The sequence below is a fragment of the Parasteatoda tepidariorum genome, chromosome 4 (genome assembly GCF_043381705.1).
Source record: "Parasteatoda tepidariorum isolate YZ-2023 chromosome 4, CAS_Ptep_4.0, whole genome shotgun sequence".
Lineage (NCBI taxonomy): Eukaryota > Metazoa > Arthropoda > Arachnida > Araneae > Theridiidae > Parasteatoda > Parasteatoda tepidariorum.
This window is the reverse complement of record NC_092207.1, coordinates 96,355,978-96,376,541: the sequence shown is the minus strand read 5'-3', so window position 1 is coordinate 96,376,541 and position 20,564 is coordinate 96,355,978. Positions and strand designations below refer to the sequence as shown.

Here is a 20,564-nt window from a genome sequence, read left to right as displayed (position 1 = left end):
CTGACTTCCCGGAGATCACAGTCTGTTGGAAATCAAGCCTTCCCAAAAAGCTTTTTAAGGAAAGACATGGATGATCGAGATGCATGGACAATGGCTCTATCCTGTTGAAACCAATGCCATCGATCTTTTTATCTGAGCACAGAAATATTGCACAGGCAATGTCTCTTTCTTGGATGGCGATATTTCCTCGTTTTTCGGTTGTAACGTTTTATCTCGGACGTATTGTATTAAACAATTTTCAGAAAATTCAAACTCTCTGCACGCAATAAAATATTTTAAAAGTGACAAATTTGAAGAGCCTTAATATGATTTTGAATGCATATATTTATTCAATATGCACGTAAAATTTAATTTAGTTCTCAAGTTTTCTTAATATCACTTAATTATACATTACTACGCTCCAAACAAGAAATTTAGTCTAACGAGAAATTAGACAATTGAAAACACATTAAAGCTTTTTTTTAAAGAATAAATAAAGTAATTAATTACTAATAAGACTTTAGAATTATATATAGCATTTTTATAACACTCTTCTTTTGTTATTGTAGCATAATTTAATTTCTTATAAAAAATCCGTAGTTTGAAACTAATAATAAATAAATTATGTATAGTTTAGCTGATTCAGCGTTGCGGAGACGAAACGTTGACAGCTGTTTTTATTCCAAATCTAGACGCTACATGTTTCCCCCTTTTCCCTTCTATTAAAGGCGAGATCTTCACTTCGTTACGTCTCAAAATGAATACTAATTTGGATATCCCTTTAAAATTTGCCTACAGTTTTTCATTTATTTATAATATTCTTCCGAAATTTCAATTATCAATATGGATTTAATTGATGTGTACGTACCAGGGCTCGAGAATTATATTTCTCGACATTACCGGACATGTAAACATTACAACCGGGACTTCATTCCGGGCATGAAAATATTTAAACGGAAATACCGAAGGAACGCCTACTCAAATGTTGACAAAAATCAACGAAAGATGCAATGCAATGCCATCGACGCTATGCCGTGTGAAAGAAGACGACATAGATCTCTTTAACTCGTACTTGAGATTACCTTAAAATCTTTTATGAAATTTAACTATGTTGGAACAAGTAATTTTTTTCTATTAGAGGTCGTTTTAAAATGTGTTCCTAATTAATATTCTTATTTCTTTTTGCTGTTACGTTTTTTTTTTTCATCCTTTTTTTTCCGGAAAGTTGGGAAGATTTCAGAAATAAGTTTATTACTAGTTTATTGATTTTCATTAAATTGATATAGAAACTTTGCTCATTTTCTGTATTTCTTTTTTTTTTAATACATACTATGAAGATGTAAAAATTAATGTCATGTCATGTAAAAATTAATGTCAGGTCATGTAAAAATTTCATTCAATTATGTACTTCGTAAAAAAAGTTCGAAATATTTCGAAAGCTGCATACAATCAATTGCTCTAGCAAACGCTCTTAAAGATTTATATGATTTTTTTTTCTATAGATCCAGCTTACATTCCGACTAAAACTGGCTGTGGTGTCTAAAAAACCGAAAGTATCTGCTATGAAATTGAAGAAAAGTGGATCATTTCCGATTTTTGAAAGACCCCTTCTTTCTCTGTCTGAAGATAACAGGAGAACAGACTGCACCCCTCTATTGGCCAATCGAATGTCTTACCACGATTCTGTTGAGGATCCTTGCTGTTCAAATATTCGGGTTTAACAGCAAAAAAAATTCTTATTTGTTTAACGATGTGAATTTGAAAATCTGATAATGTTCGAGTTTTACTCAAAACATTGTTATTGGAAAAATAAAATGGCATGATTTTTTTTTCTCATCTTAACTTATACAAATACATTTTATAGTTTACTATGAATTTAAGAAAACTACAAGTAAATGCAGTTTATGGTTTATCAAATATCTTCCGATTTTAAATAGAGCAAAATTGCAGTTTGAAATGATTGAACGCAATCAACAGGGCGTCGCTTTATATATAAAAAAAATTAGTGACAATGGAATTATGTTTGTGGTTGGCTAATAGAATGATCCAGATACTTGCCAACAAGCCATTGACATTTGCATTGCGTTAGGCTATTTTGGGAAACTTTCCAGTACTTTCTGATCAGCCTGACACTTTCTAGGCTTATTGCTTTGAGCCCATATACCCTAGGGTCAATTAGAAACTATATTCAATGTTCAATTAGTCTCATTTATCACAAACATTTTGTAATAAGCCCAGTATAGGTAAGGCTTTTTGTAAATAGCCTTGTTAAAGATTCATCAAACCTGAAAAGGTTTACCGAAATAAACCAGAACAAATTCAGTCAGGTTAATTATTTTTCGCACATTTCTTTATTTTCTTAAAGGCATATGTGCTGATTAAAATAAGTCTTCAGAATATCAGGAAAATTAGAAATTACTGAATAGTTGTCTAAATAGTCTGGTGGAACAAAAAACACTGTCGACATTAAAAAACAATGATGAATTTCCAAGTAGCCTAGCGCATTACAAAATACTTCCGACATTTATAGGGAGCTCGATTTTTCTATTGACCTACATTATATACTCATACATGTTTGCTCCGTTGATTTTTAATGCGGAAGAAACACGCTAAGATTTAGCAATGAGAGATATTTGGTGCATCCATATGAGGAAAATCTAAGAATTCTGCTTATTTTTTCCTATTGCTTAGAGGAATTTGATAACTTTTTTTTTATTCTTTAACAACATTTTCCTATAACACCAAAGAATATGATTCCTTGTTAGACATGTGGCTAAACCAAGGAGAACGATGTTTAAGACTACTAGACATAAGTACATTTTACTGGTTTGTGCAAACCGGGGTATAATAAGTTGTTGCAACGAAAGATATAATCATTTTAATAAAACAAATAATCAATAAAAGTTATTAAAAATTGCATAAAATGAGATTTTAAATGCTTTTTCCAGATGTAAGCTAAGTATAATATCAGTGAGTTATTAAATCTGGGCACAGCTCAAAATGTGTATTTATGAAAATGGACATAATTATTTAAGCGAATGGACAAATAATTTGATTCCGTTTTCCAAACTTTTTATATGAGTATTGCTTTTTTTAAAAGAATAAACTAATGCATCCAATTAAATTTGTAATATGATATCACACACCCACTTCTATAAATTAGTCTTTTTTTTTTAAAGTCATCAGCTGTTTTTGCAAAGTTGCCGCGAGTGATATAAATTTATAATAGAGTGGTAGTAAATTTACGTTGTAGGAATTTAGGGTTTTAAAACTCACTTTATCGCTTAAAGCTCAGAATACGAAGACGAAATACACGAATACAAAACACACATTTCAAAGACATCGCTTGAAACGTTACATCTGTAATAGGCTTTGCCACCCCAATCCCGAAGTACGGGAAATTTAATCGTAATGATTATGCTCCGTATTTAAATGAGTGAGGAGAAATGAACACATAATTCCTAGTTTCAGCTGTTATATTTGGGTTGAAAACTGAAAAAGGCTCATTTTTTTGCCGTGCCCACTTTCGTAAACACTCGTTTTGATGTTTGTCTATTTTTGAAAACACGCATTTCGGGCCATGTCCAAATTTAAAAACTCACAGACGATGAATTGAATAAAGAAAACAATTTTTTTAAAGAAAATTTCTATAGAATAAAATATCAAACAGCATTATGTGACGAAATATGCTTTCTTTTTACGTAATTTATTAATCAAATGTAATCATTTTTAACTTAGACAATTAATGAAAATGTTTTTCTGCGACTCGGAGTTTATTAGTTTCTTGTTGGATAACGATGTTACCAAAAAAAGTATTCTCGGAAAAAAAAGAGAGTTTTATTAGACATATCACAGTAAATGGTTCCAACTGCAGTCTCAGCTTAAAAATTAATTTTTGCACACATTCAGCTAATTTTTTCATTAAGTCAATTTCAATATTAAATCTCTTTTTGCTATTTTTGTATTTAGAAAAAAAATTTTAACACTAGAAAGTATTGAAATTTTAAATATCTGCTTTGCTGGTAAAATCTAATCAATTTGATCGAGGTTTTAATTTTATGAAAAAATGCTTTTTTCTAATGTCAGTTAAAATCTCAGAACTTAACCTATGAATTTAGATTCATTTTTATTCTCAAATGTACCCTTAGGAAAATTTCAAATTAGAATGTGGTGAATACATAGCGACATAATTGTATAATAAAAATAACTCCCTCATAAATGTACTTAAATGTACATTCATAATTATTCAAGATAGTAACTTAAATTCATCTCTTTGATATTAAGAAAAACGCTTATAATGTTATTCAAACAAAATATAAAATGTCATAACTGTATCATACTAGTTGGCCCCTTTAAAAAAGTAATTGTTGAATCTATCTCATATTTTTTTAAATAATAAGAAAAGTATTTAAAACCTTGTAACAGCAATTCAAATATTTTGAATCAAAATTTCAGTATACTAAATGTTTTTTAAACAGAAAAGTGATACGCAGTGTAAAATGGTAGAATTATGCCATAACAGTAGTTATTAAATTAGTATAGTAGAAATTGATAAAAGTGTTGTCTAACTAATACTTGACCTTCCAAAGTTTTGACTTATTTGAATTTTTCTAAACTCAGCATTTGGAAACCTAATGCTTTAGAATGCTTAGAAAAAAAAATCTGCATTTATGTTGCATGAAATCTATTTACGTTAGATTAGGGATAATCAAAATTCTGTACCAGAGGGCCACACCAATGAATTAGGGATATTCCATGGCCACACGTTAGAAAAAATTAGATAATAGTCGGAAAAAATGTATTAGCTGCAGTTAACTTTAGCGTAAATTGCAATGTTTTACAATTTATAACGTGATGGTTAATGAAAAAATACAATAAAATTATAGTAGAATCAATTTATTTTATCCAAAATGTTACTGATTGAAGTGGACAAGTCATTTTCAGATTTTATGAGAAGTTTACCGTTGTTTTTACTTAACCAATTAAAGCATCAATATCACGTGAAATATTGGTAATTGCTAATCTTAAAGAATCCTCTGAACGTTGATCTGATAAATGTGTTCTTATTTTTGATTTTGAAGCCTTTAATAAACAAGTCTGTTTAGTGTTTTATATTTCAGTTTTTATTAAAACACTTATTGGCAGGCTTATTAATTAGTCATTCAATTTTTTTCACTACTAATAATCAGCTGAAATAAATGTCACTCTTCGGATTTCATATCGAACTATTTTATTTTGGATCAACGTAGAACAGCCGATCCAATTCTGAGTTTACGACCATCAGTGTTCAACTCCGTACCCATGTAATTTTGAAACCCAATATTTCATCCAGGATGGGTTGCATCCTGGATCAAATATTGGGTCAAACTAACATTTATAGTGGACTTTTTGATGGAACTAACTAGAATTTGCCTTGCATGGAGAGGTAAACCCCCCAAACCTCTCATGATTAGCCTGACTACAATGATATTCTAACCCATGATCCGTCTACCACTGAGGACATTTTACGTCAGTTCCGTGGTCAATGTGAGTCAGGAGCAAAATTCGTATGAACCAACAGCCTCTGGGATGGAACCTCTGGTCACCTCATTGGGAGGCGAAATCTCTGTCCACTAAGCCACCTCGGCTCTTATCGAACTATTATTTTAAACTGAATAAAATAATTAAGAGGGACGATGAAATATCGTCGGATGTCCACTATAGTGCCCCTGGGGTGCACGATAAAGGAACCTACTTTAAATCAACTTGTGAAAATATAAGAAAATATTTATATGCATTAGACTTATTTTGATTTTTTTTTTAAACCTACAATTTAGAAGTGAGTTAAAAATGTATATAAATCTATCTAGCTGTAAATTTGCCTCCCATATGTGCTGAAAAAACAAAACAACTGACTTGTCAAATCAGTGAGATGTAAAGTTTCGTCCATTTTTCTATTGTATTTCGGTAAATTTCAATGATCAGGGCTGATTAATTGAAGGGTAATTTAAAGATGACTTTAAGAAACGTTGTAAATAGGAAGAAAAAAAAATCATGCCACTTTAATTTACTTGAATGTATAAGCGCCAGCCATTAAAAAAATATATAATTGTATGTATGAAATTACTTAAATTAGGCTCGTTGATGTAGTTAAAATGACGTGTATCTTTTTAAATTGTTATATCTTATTCAATGTTATTGACTGAAACTTATTTGCAATTGAATCTGACATTCTATATGAATAAAGTTGAAATTGTGGATAAATATGTATTTCTTCATTTCGTTATATGTTGTTAAAATACACAATAACATAAACATTTTCACAACTATGCATTTTAAGGGGATTAAATGGAAAAAAAATATTTCCGTTTATCTCGTCTTTCCATCACCGAAATCTCCTTCATGTATTTCGAAAGTGATACGAACAAGAAATATTTTCTACACTTTAACCCACTTGAAATATGCAGGTTTTTAAATACGCTTTCCTCGACTGTAATTTTAATGGCATTTTTGTTCTTTCTTCGCTAAAATATAGATTTGTAAGAGCCAATGTGTTTACTTTTTCTCTCTCATATTTTAGTTCTTTAAATTTCCCATTGAAGGCAATCATAATGAAACTCCCAGTTGCGCATAAAATTTTAGATTGATATAGATTTATACCTATCAGCAAATCTGCAAGTTTCACTGACTTGAAATGTTTGAATGCACTTTTTACATTGGTGAAGTCGATGGTTAAAGAGAAAAAAAAAGGTTTGCTAGTTACAAAAAAAAAAAAAAGTGAAGAAAAAACGATGGAAATTTGAATAAAATTATAGAGATAATAATCAAATCAATTTCTTCATTACTGTAGCGGAATTTTATAAGAAAAAAAACAAATAGAAAGATACATTAAAACTTTAATTATATGTTCAAAATTTTAAATTGGTATATATATTCTTTTTTTCGATATTCATGTGCCACCTTTTTGGAGTTATTGCTTGCTTATCAACGATTTCAACCCCCCTCCCCCACCAGCTGTCTTCGGCCTTTTCAATGAAAGCCTTTACAATGTAGTACAATGAAAAGACAAACAACTTGCCAAAATCCTGCAGAAAGCTATCAAGTCGCAAACAACTTTCTATAATACATATTTTCGCATTCAGTACATTATATATAGCATATTATATAATATTCTATATACATTATAAGCATAAAATTTCAGGCATGCCATGTTCTTATAAATTTTATTTTTTCAAAAAATTACTTATAAGACTTTTTCTAAACAATCTAGTAGCATAAAAATGCCTTTAAAAGAAAAGAAAAATAATAATAATACATTTATCACCAATATTTAATTTCGATTCTTCTCTAACACTAATTTACATTTTTATTACCTCTTAAGTCCCACAATTTCTGCTCTTCCAATATATTTCCTCGTATTACTTTTACTTATGAATGTATAAGCGTATAAAGCTAAGCACTGAGGTAGCTTGACAATTAATATTTGTCGTTAGACTTCCAAGTTACAACTTTTTTTTTTATCTAAGTTTTAAAAAGTGCACCATTCAATATCAATATACTTATATTGTTTACAGAGTTTTACGCGTTCTTTCATTTTAGCGTTGGCTTGATCCGTTTAACTTTAGCTGAAAACGAATTTTGACAACTCCAAAAAACGGCGAAATTTTAATTCACTTTCATTGAGTTATTGAAAAATTAAATGACAGACAGACCGAATACAGTAATCCGCAAATGTTCAAGGCAAAATTTGCTACCAGAGACATTTTGTACAAAACAAATGACTCGCGCCAAAATAGTTTCGAAAAGCGACCTGCCATTACTACAATTCATAGTGGCGCTAGTAGTAGGAATAGTCTGATTTTTGGCGTAATTTTTCTATTCTTAAAATGGCAACCAAAGACTCTCACTCCTTAATTTCATCATTTAATTGGGTATACTATAGCCTACGTCACAGATCGTGTTATTCCTACTAAATTTAACTAGTAAACAGCATTTTCTGCGAACCTGATTTCTAGCAACAAGTAAAAGCATCAAACGAAGTGTCTTGTTATAAGTCGCTACTCGCCAGGTTGGAATTGCATTAGTCTAGTTCCTTTGGAAATAATTTATATTGTTGTTTTACCGAAGTTTATGAATTTAGTAAGCATATTTAAAACTCAGTTTATTAATTAAACTAAAAGGTAAATGTTATTCCTAGTAAGTGGAAGTAGTAGTGCTTTTTTCATATTATACCCAATTAGTTAGTAAATAATATTCGAAGTGAATAGTTTAAAATTTATACTACCAATAGTGTGTCTTTTCTGAAAATACAATATAAATATTTGATTTTTCAGGCAATGAAAGAAATTTAAAATTAATTAATATCGAGCCTACAAACGTTTGTAGGCTCGATATTAATTAATTCTCTAGAATTAATTAATTAATTCTAGAGATCGGGGATTCAATGATCGACTGTGACACGGGATAATTTATTTCGTACCATCTTTTAAAACATTTTAAGATTATAAATAAAGTACTAATCACCTATTTTAAATTTGAATATTTTTAATATAATTTTAACTAGAATTTTGACAACGAAAAAAAATAATTAACCACTTTTTACGTTAAGCATTTTTAAACTTTTATAAATTAGTATGTACTAATGAAAAGTTTTAACTTTGCATATTGATAGGAAGCGTCTTTTTTTTAATTTTACTTAATCAAATGAAGAAAAAAAAACTTGTTTTCTTTTTGCTCTAAAAGATTTAGAAGTAACTGACATAGCGCAAAATTATTCATAGGATGCCCATGAGACGTGATTTCAAACATCCACGAAAGTCCACGTGGTCGCTCGGTGAACGTTGATAAAACATGCACATTTAATCCAGGGAAGATCTAATTTAAGTATAACAGCTCTCCAGCAGAATTCTAGTCAGGTTTTACTAAACTTCTTTGATTTAAAAAAAAAAATATCAATTTTGCCCAAAATCTGTAAGAAATCAAGAAAAATAACAATTTTGAAATTTAGGAATTTCAACTAATTAGCTAATTGTAACTATTTTTTTTAGTTAAAAAGGGAATTATTAAAATTTAAATTGTATTCAGTTCTTTATATTTAAAATTGCGAGCAAATTATGTTTATATATATCGTTTATATATTACGTTTATCTACATACAAACTAAAAACAATTTTAACTAATTAATATATATATGAAGTAACAAAAGCAATATATACTACGTGATATTTACAAGAGAGTTGATATGTAAACTCTAAAACAGGGGTCCCCAACCCTATGCCCGCGGGCACCATGGCGTCCGTCGATCGGTCTAGGTGCGCTCACTGCTTGTGCCCTACGATAAAATATTTCAGTTTTGCATTTTCCCATTAAATGCTATGCAAATTTTATGCTATGCAAATACATACTGAAGTACGCTGGCTCAGTGAAGGCAAAGTACTTACTTACAAAGTGGAGCTGCAGGGAAAGACAAACATATAGTAAAAATGATCGAGGCTATAAACTCGTTCAGAGCTAAGCTAGTTTTGTGGATATCACATTTTAAAATGAAGTCTCTTTTGCATTTTCCAAACATGAAAAAAATGATAAGTGACAGTGAAATTAATTTATCAACACTTGTCATCAACCTCCAATTGCTTAAACAATTTAATATCCTTTTTTGTTAATCCTTTTACCAACCAAATAAACGTAACCGTAATAGCAACATACATTTCAGAATTTCTTCAAGTAAAGCGAGAAGAAGTGGAGATAGAAATTGTGGATCTTCAGATTGACATTATCCTCAAAACTATTATATCAGATGCGAAATTTTGGAATATAGTTGAAGAAATAAATTCCATTCTTAAAATAAAGTCGTTTCTTGGTTCCCCATACTTGTCCAAATCATTGTTTTTTAAATGAATATCATAAAATCAAAATATAGATCCCGACTTTTATTTTATTTTATAACCGTCGTTGAACAGCCGACCCAATTTCATGGGTTTACGACTACTAATGTTCAACTCCGTAGCCTTGTAATTTTGAACCAATCCAGAAGACAAGGAAACTCCTGGATCAGTACCCCCAGAGGTATTGATTTGTTATGGGAACATGGAGGACTTTGAGACTCGACAGATTTAACGTGCATCAGTCACCATTTACTACACGGGGAGTCTTCGGCCGGCGAGGATCGAACCCACGACCTCTTGGATATGGGCCCAGCGCCCTACCNGAATACCATCCTTGCCTGCAGTTCATAAAAAAATTTATTAAACAAAAAGTGCTCAGACTGAATTGCTTTCTCGTAAAAAGAAAAGCGTAGAAAAATGAATAAAAAGGTCCATCACATGAAATAACGCTTACAACTCAAAAAACGTGTTAGAATTAAGCGAATGGCTCAATTTCAAGGGAAAAAATACGTTACTTTTTTGTATAAATTATTTTTCGGATTTCTAGTCCTGCTTATGGCAAAATATTCTCCTTCTAATTTATCTGAGAGGGAAAAGATGCGATAATATGCAAGATTGGCAGAAACTAGAAAAAAATAATGAAATGAAATTGCTGAAATATCTCAAACGATAAAAAAACGATTTTCTGTTAAATTACATGACCAATTTTTTTAAACACATTGCTATATAAATATATTTATACACTAACAGCAGATTTTCGGAAAAAGTACTTTACATTGTTCGAAATTAAATTTACTTTTAATTAGAAAGAGTCTTAATTTAATGGTAGAATATTTAGTTTTCTTAAATTGAATCAAATGCAATATCCAGGAAAGAAGCCAAGCATAACAGTAACAAGAGCATCAATAAGTGATAATAAATAAGTAATTTTTAGGACACATATATATACATATATATATTTATATATATATATATGAATTTTCTATTTAATTATGAGTCTTCTCATAAAATAATTAGAAAAATTTAACATTCTAGTTGCATTTAAAAATGGAATTATAAACCACATTTTTTTCAAATTTACTTCATATAATTTTAACTAAATGGCAACACAAGTAGCAAAATCGGTATTTCACTCAATTTTTGCATGTCGATTGCAATCAAAGATTTCGATTTGCTTATACACTCTGATTCTTCTTGACAATATGCTTTCATGAATCTGTGAAGTTAGGAATAAAGAAAAAAAGAAAAGAATCACAACTGAAAGAAATTAGAGGAAAAGAATCACTATTGAAGGAAGCTAGAGAAAAAAAATATAAGAACCTGTTTGAATGTCAGATGAAACTTCAATTATTTATAATAATCATTTATTTATTTATAATAATTATTTATTTACACTAGTTATTTATTTATACTAGTTATTTATTTAAAATAATTATTTATATGTAATAATTATTCATACATAATAATTATTTATACATAATAATTATTTATTTATAATAATTATTTCTATAATACTAGTTGAATACCCATTTTTTGTATGGGCCGAATAAAAGAAATCACTTAATCAGAACTGGACAACACACGAAATCATGCACAAAACTAAACGACATATGCTAACGTAATTGAATTGCTTAGTGGAAGAGACAGGTTAGTGATATTTTTATGGGGATTCATGAATCAATAAAAAGTGGTTGCATCAATATGGGTATGTTTAATGTAACAGAATTGTTTTGTATCAATGGGTATGTTTAATGTAGCAGAATTGCTTTTGTTTTCGCTCTAATCTTAAAGTGTTTTTTTCCACATTAGTTTGTGGAGTAACTACCACTACGATTAATAAACATGAATTCACTAGCATATAAGACATGCCAACCTGATTCAATCTTGAGGTACCTTTTGATAGATGAAAGTTGGCATTGTGTAATGGTCTTTCCCTCAAGTTTTTTGTTTACTTGCATGACTTTTATTTTCAAATTAGGCAAATGGTAAATAAAGTAAGGTAAGGAATTATTAGTCCCACCTTCTAAGAAATCGGTAATAAAATAGTACCGAGACTACTTTTTTTTAATCCTAGATAAAGGCAACATTTTCCATTATCAAGTAATTTTCTCCCGTACATATCCGTTTCAAGCTGCCGTAAGACACGCAGTATCAGTAATAAAACTGCTTAGAATTGGCAAGCTTTAATAATCAGCTAATATATGAATATAATACTTTGCACATAGATTAGTATAATTGGGTATAATATGAAAAAAACACAACTACTTCGATTTAGTAGGAACAACATATGACGCAATGCTAAACGAATGGAATTTAGTTGTTGTTTATTTAGTTGTTGTTATTAGCAGTTGTTGTTGTTTATTTAGTTGTATTTAGTTTCAATAACTTTTCTTTATAATGCAATAAAATCTGGCGAGCAGCTATTTAAACGATCGAACACTTCGTTTGTTTATTTGTGGCTTGAAGTTAGGCTCGCAGAAAATGCCGTTCATGGGTTAAATTTAGTATGAACAACACAACCTGTGACGTAGGCTATATTATACCCAATTGGTACTTGTTGCATAACCCTTAAACATTTTAGTTTCGAAATATATTTATCAGTGGCTGCAAAAGAAAACCAAAACAATGAAAACGTAGAATTCTTAGACCTTGATAAGGACTTTGGTTCATGACTATTTCTCTATCTTACCCTTAAATTACTTGAGATTAGTGTTATTTTTCCATTTCGTCGGCACAAGTCAGACATTGTATAAATTTATTTTTTTTTATTTTTTTTTTTAAAAAGCCAAAAAAAAAAAATTATATATAAAAAAAGAAGAGTTTAATTAAATGCACTTAGTGACTTTAGCATTGGTGACTGTAACCCCTGCGCCGGCGAAATGGATAAGTATCAAATTATTTATAAGTAAATTACTTATCTTATGAAAATATAAAATTATTTCAAATTCGCCAATTACCATAACACCAGTAGTACATGTTAACGAAATTAATCTGTGTACGGCGATTTTCTAAGGTTCCCCCAAATGAATTTCCAAATAATCTTTTCTCCATAAATTTTGCTTTTAGCACATTCTTTTTACTTCAATTAATACACATTACTTATAATAATTAAGTATTGGTATCAATAATATGGCAAATAATAATGTTCCCAAAAGGAATTAGTATCTTTTTTCCATTAATTTCGTTTTTTAGTACATAAGCTATATTTTTCATTTTAATTTAACAACATTAATTAGTCACCATCGTCATCAATAATAGTATGACAATTTTTTGAGGCTCCCCTAAACAAATAAGTATCTTTACTCCATTAATTTTGTCTTTTAGTACAAAGATTGTTTCAATACCTGAATTAATTAGGAATCATGATAGATTAATTAAGAATCATTGGCATCAATAATAGCGCAGCGATTTTTAACGTTTCTCCTAAGCGAATCAGCACTACTTTCCCATTAATTTTACCTTTAAATACTTAGTTATTTTTATTTCTTTTATTAATTCTTTTAATCACTTACTTTTATAGAAACATATTATAAAAGAATTACTATTAACAAAATAAACACGTGGTATCAGATAACTTTCGGAATATTCATTTGGTGACGTTGTCCATGAATGGTACCACGTTAATGTTGTTCATTAAATTTATCTGACACATTGAATAAAAAATAATTAAATACTGAAATAAGTGCAATAATTATATATACATATTTTTTGATCAAATAGAATTATAAGCCAGTAAATATTCCTGATATTACCTCTAAAATATTTGAAAAATTGAATCATCTATAAACTTAAATAAATGGTTAATGCTTAACCAATAAGAAAATTCGATTTCGTGTTTCACTCAACCCGCTCGAACGGTTCATCGTAGAATGTTCTAATGTCAACAGTGAGTTTAACTATTTGAATTCCAAATTTCATTGCTTTTGGTCGGGTGATTTAGGAGTCTATAAGGGACACACGCAGAAACATTCATTTTTATGTATAGACTAGCTGAATACCCGTTCTTCGCACGGGGTGAATATAAAAAAGAGAAGAAACGTTAAATCAGTAAGGAAAATTATTCTGCGAAATTAAGCTCAAAACTGAATGACATATACCCGTACAATTTAAAAACTTAGTGGAAGAACCAGGTAACTGATATTTTTTAGAGAAATTATAGTGAGTGAGAGAAAATAACATAAAATGCATTAACATAAAACCATGGTTGCATCAATATGGGTAAGTTTACAGTAACAGAATTGTTTTTGCCTTCACTTTAATCCACATTAGTTTTTGATATGGTTGCAAGATTTTTATTTCAAATTAGGCAATAGTAAAAAAATAATAACAATCATCTTGAATATTATTTACTTATTATTTAAATTAAAAAAATTAAAGAGTGCGAGGCTCTTCATTACCGTGTTAAGAAGAGAAAAATTCCTCTAAAATTAGGACTGCACCAACTAATGGAGCCACGAATGGAGTATAGTAATGACTCGTAGCTTTTCGAAAGTATTTTGGCTTGAATGGTTTGTCTTGTATAAGTGGCCCCCATCCTCCCCAAGCTCTTGGGCGCATTCTTCGGCAAATTCTGAATTCCCCCTCCCAAACTATTCGTTTTATTTAGTGTAAAAATTCCCCCCAAGCTTTAAGTGGGCGCATTGATGGGAGCCCTTGTGTATAATGTATCTCTTGGGTGGCATTTGTAAAACAAAAAATATTTTTGGATAATCTCAGTTGCATTTTTCACATCTAACTTTATAGCAAAATTATACCTTTAATTTCTTTGACATCATTTTTAAGAGATGCATTAATAAAATATTTATATTTCATTTGTTGGCAATTCATCCAAGTACTCAAATTCTGTCTGTTGGATTTTTGTAGATTTTCGCCTAAGATTAAAAGGAAGTGAAGGTCTGTTTTATGTGGTGGCAACGATTAAAAGGTTACTATTTTAATTCTCGTGGCTACATTATTTGCTGTTTTAGTCGCCAGTCAGTGCTTTTTCCCTGCTTTGTGCTTTGGCTCCATATTCGTAGTCATTGTAGCACGTGTGTTAGATTTGCTATTGATATACATTGATTTTATTAATTTTAGTAATTAATACTTGATTTTAAGACTTGGATAATCTCTTATGGTAAGTTTATTAGTTTTGAATTTAAAAAATATTCAATTTTTATGTTGTATGTTATTACATCACGTGTTAAATCTTATATTTAGAAATATTATAATCGCTCGATTATTGATATAGTTAAGTGTTTTTTTTCTCCCTATGAATGTGTAAATGTTGAATAAACGTATAGCTAATATAAAGAAACCGTGATTATATTCAATTCCGCAAGCATGTTATCAGATCTGCTGTTATGGTATGTTGTAGGGTTTTATTATTTTCAAAAGTTTCATTTATTGTTTTGGATTTTAAATACTCTATTCTATACTATTCATCTATTTATTTTATCACGTGTTACCTTTATTAGTGTTAAATATTGTAATCTCTTGTTTGTTAATATTATGTATTTTTTCTATAAATGTAAGAGTTCAGTAAATAATGTATGACTACATTTCTGCAATATATTATGGTACATAAATCTTCTGTGTTGCATCTTCGGATATCATAATTTAGACTGTTATAGCAAAATGTGTTTAGGTGGCGGGCATGCATTTGCTTACAAAAAACATGTGATCTGAGCTATTAAAAGTCGTGGTGTAATTTATAACTCAGTATTGTATAATANTTAGGCAATATTTAAAAATAATAATAATAATCATCTCGAATATTATTTACTTATTATTTAAATTAAAAAAATTAAAGAGTGCGAGGCTCTTCATTACCGTGTTAAGAAAAGAAAAATCCCGCTAAAATTAGGACTGCACCAACTAATGGAGCCACCAATGGAGTATAGTAATGACTCGTAACTCGTAGCTTTTCGAAACTATTTTGGCTTGAATGGTTTGTCTTGTATTATGTATCTCTTGGGTGGCATTTGTGAAAAAAAAAATATTTTTTGATAATCTCAGTTGCATTTTTCACTTCTAACTTTATAGCAAAAATAAACCTTTCATTTCTTTGACGTCATTTTTGAAAGATGCATTAATAAAATATTTATATTTTATTTGTTGGCAATTCATCCAAGTACTCAAATTCTGTCTGTTGTCTAGTATGTTTGTTTGCTTTAAGTTTTTGGAAAACAATAAGTTATGTGTTTTAAACGCACATTATCTACTATCTTTCAAATGAGGGTAGTATTGTAAGTTTTTGTAAATATTTCGTTGACTTTTGATTAACAATTAAAATGGCTATGGCTTCGCTTACTCTTGCGGATTACGATAAAATGATCCGTTCACTAAGAGTTTCAGACCTACAAACTCTCTTACATTTTGCTGGACGAAATAAAATGGGAAAGAAAAATGAATTGCAACAGCGAGCTCTTGAATTGCTCAAACTGCGTTCTGAATCAATTTTAGCTAAAATTAGAGAAATTCATGCTTATAAATTTTCCACTCCTCGAGGACATACGGACTTAGATATACACCCATTAGGCACTGTAAATGAGTCTTCTGCTCCAAGTTATGTTTCTCGACATCAATCTACTTATCCTATGAACAATCGGTCTATGTCTAGTCGCAGTGGTATGATTTCAAACCGTAATCCTATGTCAGGCCGTGGACCTATGCTTACACCCATGGCCGACATGATGCCTCCTTCAAAAATCTTACCTCCAAATCTTAGTGGAGCCATGGATATGTACAATCAGTATCCTCTAAGTCCAGACTTGAAATTCAAAGAATTACCATTTTATGATATATTAGCTAATCTCATCAGACCAACTAGTTTGATTGTTTTACACCATGAAAAATATCGAGAAAGAGAATATTCGTTCTGTTTTACTCCTATACAGCTCAGCCAGCTAGATCGAAATCCTGATGTTCAAGTTCAAATGCGCATGTGTGCTTTAGATGTAACCTCTGAACAGGATGATGAAATTCCGCCAAGTATATGTGTTCGAGTTAATAATAGATTAGTTACATTGCCTACTCCTATTCCAACTAATAGACCCGGAGTTGAACCAAAACGACCAAAGAGGCCAATTGATATTACTACGTTAATTAAGAGATCTGATACTGAAAATAACATAATTAATATTTCTTGGGCAGCAAGCAATGGCAAACCCAATGTGTTTGCGATTAATTTAGTTCAAAGATTATCTTCAACAACTCTAATCAAACGTTTAAAAGATAATGGAGTGCGTAATCCAGATCACACAACTGCTTTAATAAAAGAAAAGTTGTGCCAGGATCGAGACTCCGAAATTGCTACAATGAGTTTGAGGGGCTCTTTGATGTGCCCTCTGGGCAAAATTAAGATGCGGCTTCCATGCCGGGCCCTTACTTGTGCCCATTTGCAATGTTTTGATGCAACTCTCTATTTGCAAATGAATGAGAAAAAGCCAAAGTGGATTTGTCCAGTTTGTGATAAACCGGCAAATTTTAAAGATTTAGCCATAGATGGGCTTTTTCTGGATATTATATCCAGAGCCCCTGAAGAATGTAACGAAGTACAGTTTCATGAAAATGGTTCTTGGACCCCTGTTATGCCAATAGTAAAGAAAACTCCTCCAATCAGTGAAACTATTGATGCAACTCCTAAGGCAAGTAGTTCTAGTGCTCCTAAACCTAAACGACCCATTGAAGTTATTGATTTGGATTCTGATAGTGACACTGAAGATTCATGGCCTTTAATAACCCCTCAGTCAAAAACTCCCAGAATTCAGTCTGATCCTGATTCGCCAATCATCATAGAATCTTCTTCCAATAATGGACCATTTGCATCAACAGGAACTGGAGCAAAAGAATGTGATCCTTTCAAACCTTCTACATCCAAAACGGAACTACCGTCATTCGTTCCAGTTGAAAAGCGTGAACCTGTTACTTTAGATATAGATGTTGATATTGATTGTATAAGTAACCTTCCTCCTATTACCTATTCTGGTCCATCAACGGCTGTGGACACTGTTCCACTGCCATCTGTGTCGACTACGAGTTCTGCATTCCAAGAGACGAAAAATGCTGTGAAATCCATAACAGGAGATGGTGTTTCTACTTCTGGACAATTAGATTTTGACTTTTATTCCCTTATAAGGAATCCAGATGATTCACTTGATAATCATTATAGTGATATAACTGATAACGATGAACCAGAAATTATTGATCTTGACGATGACGACGATGACTAAAAAAAAGTCATTTATTGTAGCTTTTTATATTGATATGTGGAAGTGTTTTTGTGCTGATCTTTAATACTTTATTACTTATTCGTGTATATACTATATTTCAATTTTCCTTCTTATTCCAATAATTAATTATTAACAGAACAGCAACATATTTTGTTAAGATCAAATTTCACCGGCTTTTAAGTATTCTCCGTGGCCAAGGGGCAGAATTATATCTATAAATATATAGTGATTATTGTCAAAATTAAGCTAATAACTTATTAGTTAATTTATTTTGTGCTAAATTAATATAAATATTTTACTAATGGATAGTTTATTTAGCAAATTAATGTTGTAAACAACTTTTAATTGACAAAAGTTTAAATTATCTTTGTTAATTATTATAATCAGCGTGTTAAATTTCTCTTCAAGCTGATTATTAGACTAAATTTTTTTGACAAACTGATGCGTAAATAGTTGTGTTGCAAATATAAATTCAATTGAGGTGCTTTTATTGTTCAGTTCTTTAAGATGCAGTTTCAAACAGACTGTTTTATATTTTTGTGTAACAATTTCATTCTTAAGTATATATGCATGATGCAAACCTGTTTACCACCTGTAAGGTGGAAATTTTTTTTTTTTAACTTGCTGTTCTAAACATATCCGTATTTGTCAGCCCATTCTAGGTTTGCTTTTAGAATTTTTTTAAATACTTAAATAACATTTGCTGAAATTTATTATTCATTTTTTTATAGGATCAATTGTATAATGTTAATATTCCTTCCTTAAGTATTTCATGTAAATCTAAGTATTTATTGTCTTTATATTATGAACATTCGAGACAAGGAACAATTTTGTATAAGAGTATTTTTTTTTATTATGAAGACTAAGTGTATATATTTTTAATGTCTTATTACTTTCATTTAAAGAACAATTGAAATTCAAGTATATACTTATTAATCCAAATTAACTAGTAAGGATATTCGCCAGTTCGAATTATCTGAGATCTTTGTTGTTATAGATGTATGTTCGATTTTTCATCTGCCTCAAAGCTGTGCCTTCGAATCATCTTATATTAAATCAGAATTTCAAAAATTTATTTCTTTTTTTAAATTTTTCTAATGTGACAAGAATAAAAATGCATTTGCATGTTTTTCCAATGCATGTTATTCCAATGTTATATGTCATACATTTGCATGTTATTCCAATGTTATATTGATACCTATACGAATAGAAATGATCTCATTCTATCATATTGTGAGACTTATTCTCGTTACCGACAAATTAAAATGCATAATTAATAGATTAGCACCTTTCATGATAGTTTTATCATAATTCATATTTGCGTGAATTGTAAATGACTTATTTTAATGATAATATTTTCAGAATTAGATAGTGGCAGAATTCCATGTTTTTTCCCCTGCTGATTAGATATGTATGATTTTCGAATTATTTATTTGGACAACAGTTCTGAAGGAAATTGTGCGAAATTCTACTTTTTATTGAATTTTGCTTGATCCTCACTTACTTAAAACTATATATATATTTAAACCAAGTAATTACATGAGGAATATTTAAAATTCTTTTGATTTTGAAAACATTTTTATTTGGACTTTTCTAAAATTCAGATTAGAGAAGTTATAATTCTGTTCTTTCTGTATGATTACTTAGTATTGGTTAAGTAGCAAATCCGGCTTCTGACATTTCAAGTATTGTATGAAAGTTGACTGGCATTTTAAAGATTATAATTCACTTTGATGGAACACTAATGATGATGCAGGTGCTCCTGTAAACTGTGAATAAAGTAATTTTCAATTTATATTTTTTGAATTTGCTTGTATAAATGTAGCCTTTAATATATAATAAGTTTGATGTTTTCCTGAAGTACTGGAATTCTTTTCTTTCATACTATATATGAATAGATTTTATTAGAAAAGAATTTTCATGTGAAAATAGTTTCTGATTCTGTTATCCATTTGGTGAGTGTTAAAAAGTTTTCATTAACTTTAAATGTTTATTTTGTATCACAATCATTTGAAACTTTTTTTTCTTTGTTGATGTGTCATAAAGCCTTGTACTTTTATCCATTATTGTAAAAATCATCATAGAGCTCATGTTTATATTGATTTTGGATGCTTAAAATAATTATTTTTCTCTTTATTTACAGATATTTGAATTTTATCATTTTTTTTGAATTAATATACTGTAAAACTGCATTTAATGCTAAGAAATTAAATTAAAATAATTTTTACACAAAATACCTATTTTAGTTTTTTATTGTAAAGTGTTTTTTTTTATGTAAAATTATATATTTTTCCTGTTGCCTGTGTATATTAGCTCCTTGCCGAGTACAGTAAGATAAATTCTATTAAGTTCAGTACTGTAACTTGACAAAATTGCTGTACCATTAAAAAGTATTTACTATTATATAGGTATGTTTCTCATCAGTTTGCAGATTTAAGGCTAACACCATATTTATTCAATGGCTGAAAAAAGGGTGCCTGAAAGCAGTCATGTAATGGACAACACAAGCC

The 20,564-nt window shown here is 29.9% G+C and overlaps 2 protein-coding genes across 2 annotated transcripts in view; both read left to right on the top strand.

Annotated features, from left to right (window-relative positions):
• LOC122268266 (adhesion G protein-coupled receptor B3) overlaps nucleotides 1-6,222 on the top strand; it is a 46,532-nt gene extending 40,310 nt beyond the window's left edge. Inside the window, exon 17 of the mRNA XM_071180217.1 lies at nucleotides 1,482-6,222. Within this exon, the coding sequence (XP_071036318.1) occupies nucleotides 1,482-1,700 (219 nt within the window). The 3' untranslated portion in view covers nucleotides 1,701-6,222. The remainder of the gene's footprint in view (nucleotides 1-1,481) is intronic.
• A 9,726-nt stretch (nucleotides 6,223-15,948) lies between these two features.
• On the top strand, nucleotides 15,949-20,288 carry LOC107437204 (E3 SUMO-protein ligase PIAS2). Its single transcript, XM_016049126.3, has one exon. It carries the CDS (start codon nucleotides 16,114-16,116, stop codon nucleotides 18,052-18,054), a length of 1,941 nt encoding a protein of 646 aa, XP_015904612.1. The 5' UTR covers nucleotides 15,949-16,113; the 3' UTR covers nucleotides 18,055-20,288.
• The last annotated feature ends 276 nt before the right edge of the window (nucleotides 20,289-20,564 follow it).

Excerpts from the sequence above, each read along its gene's own strand:
- LOC107437204 (XM_016049126.3), top strand. The coding sequence starts at position 16,114 with ATGGCTATGGCTTCGCTTACTCTTGCGGATTACGATAAAATGATCCGT.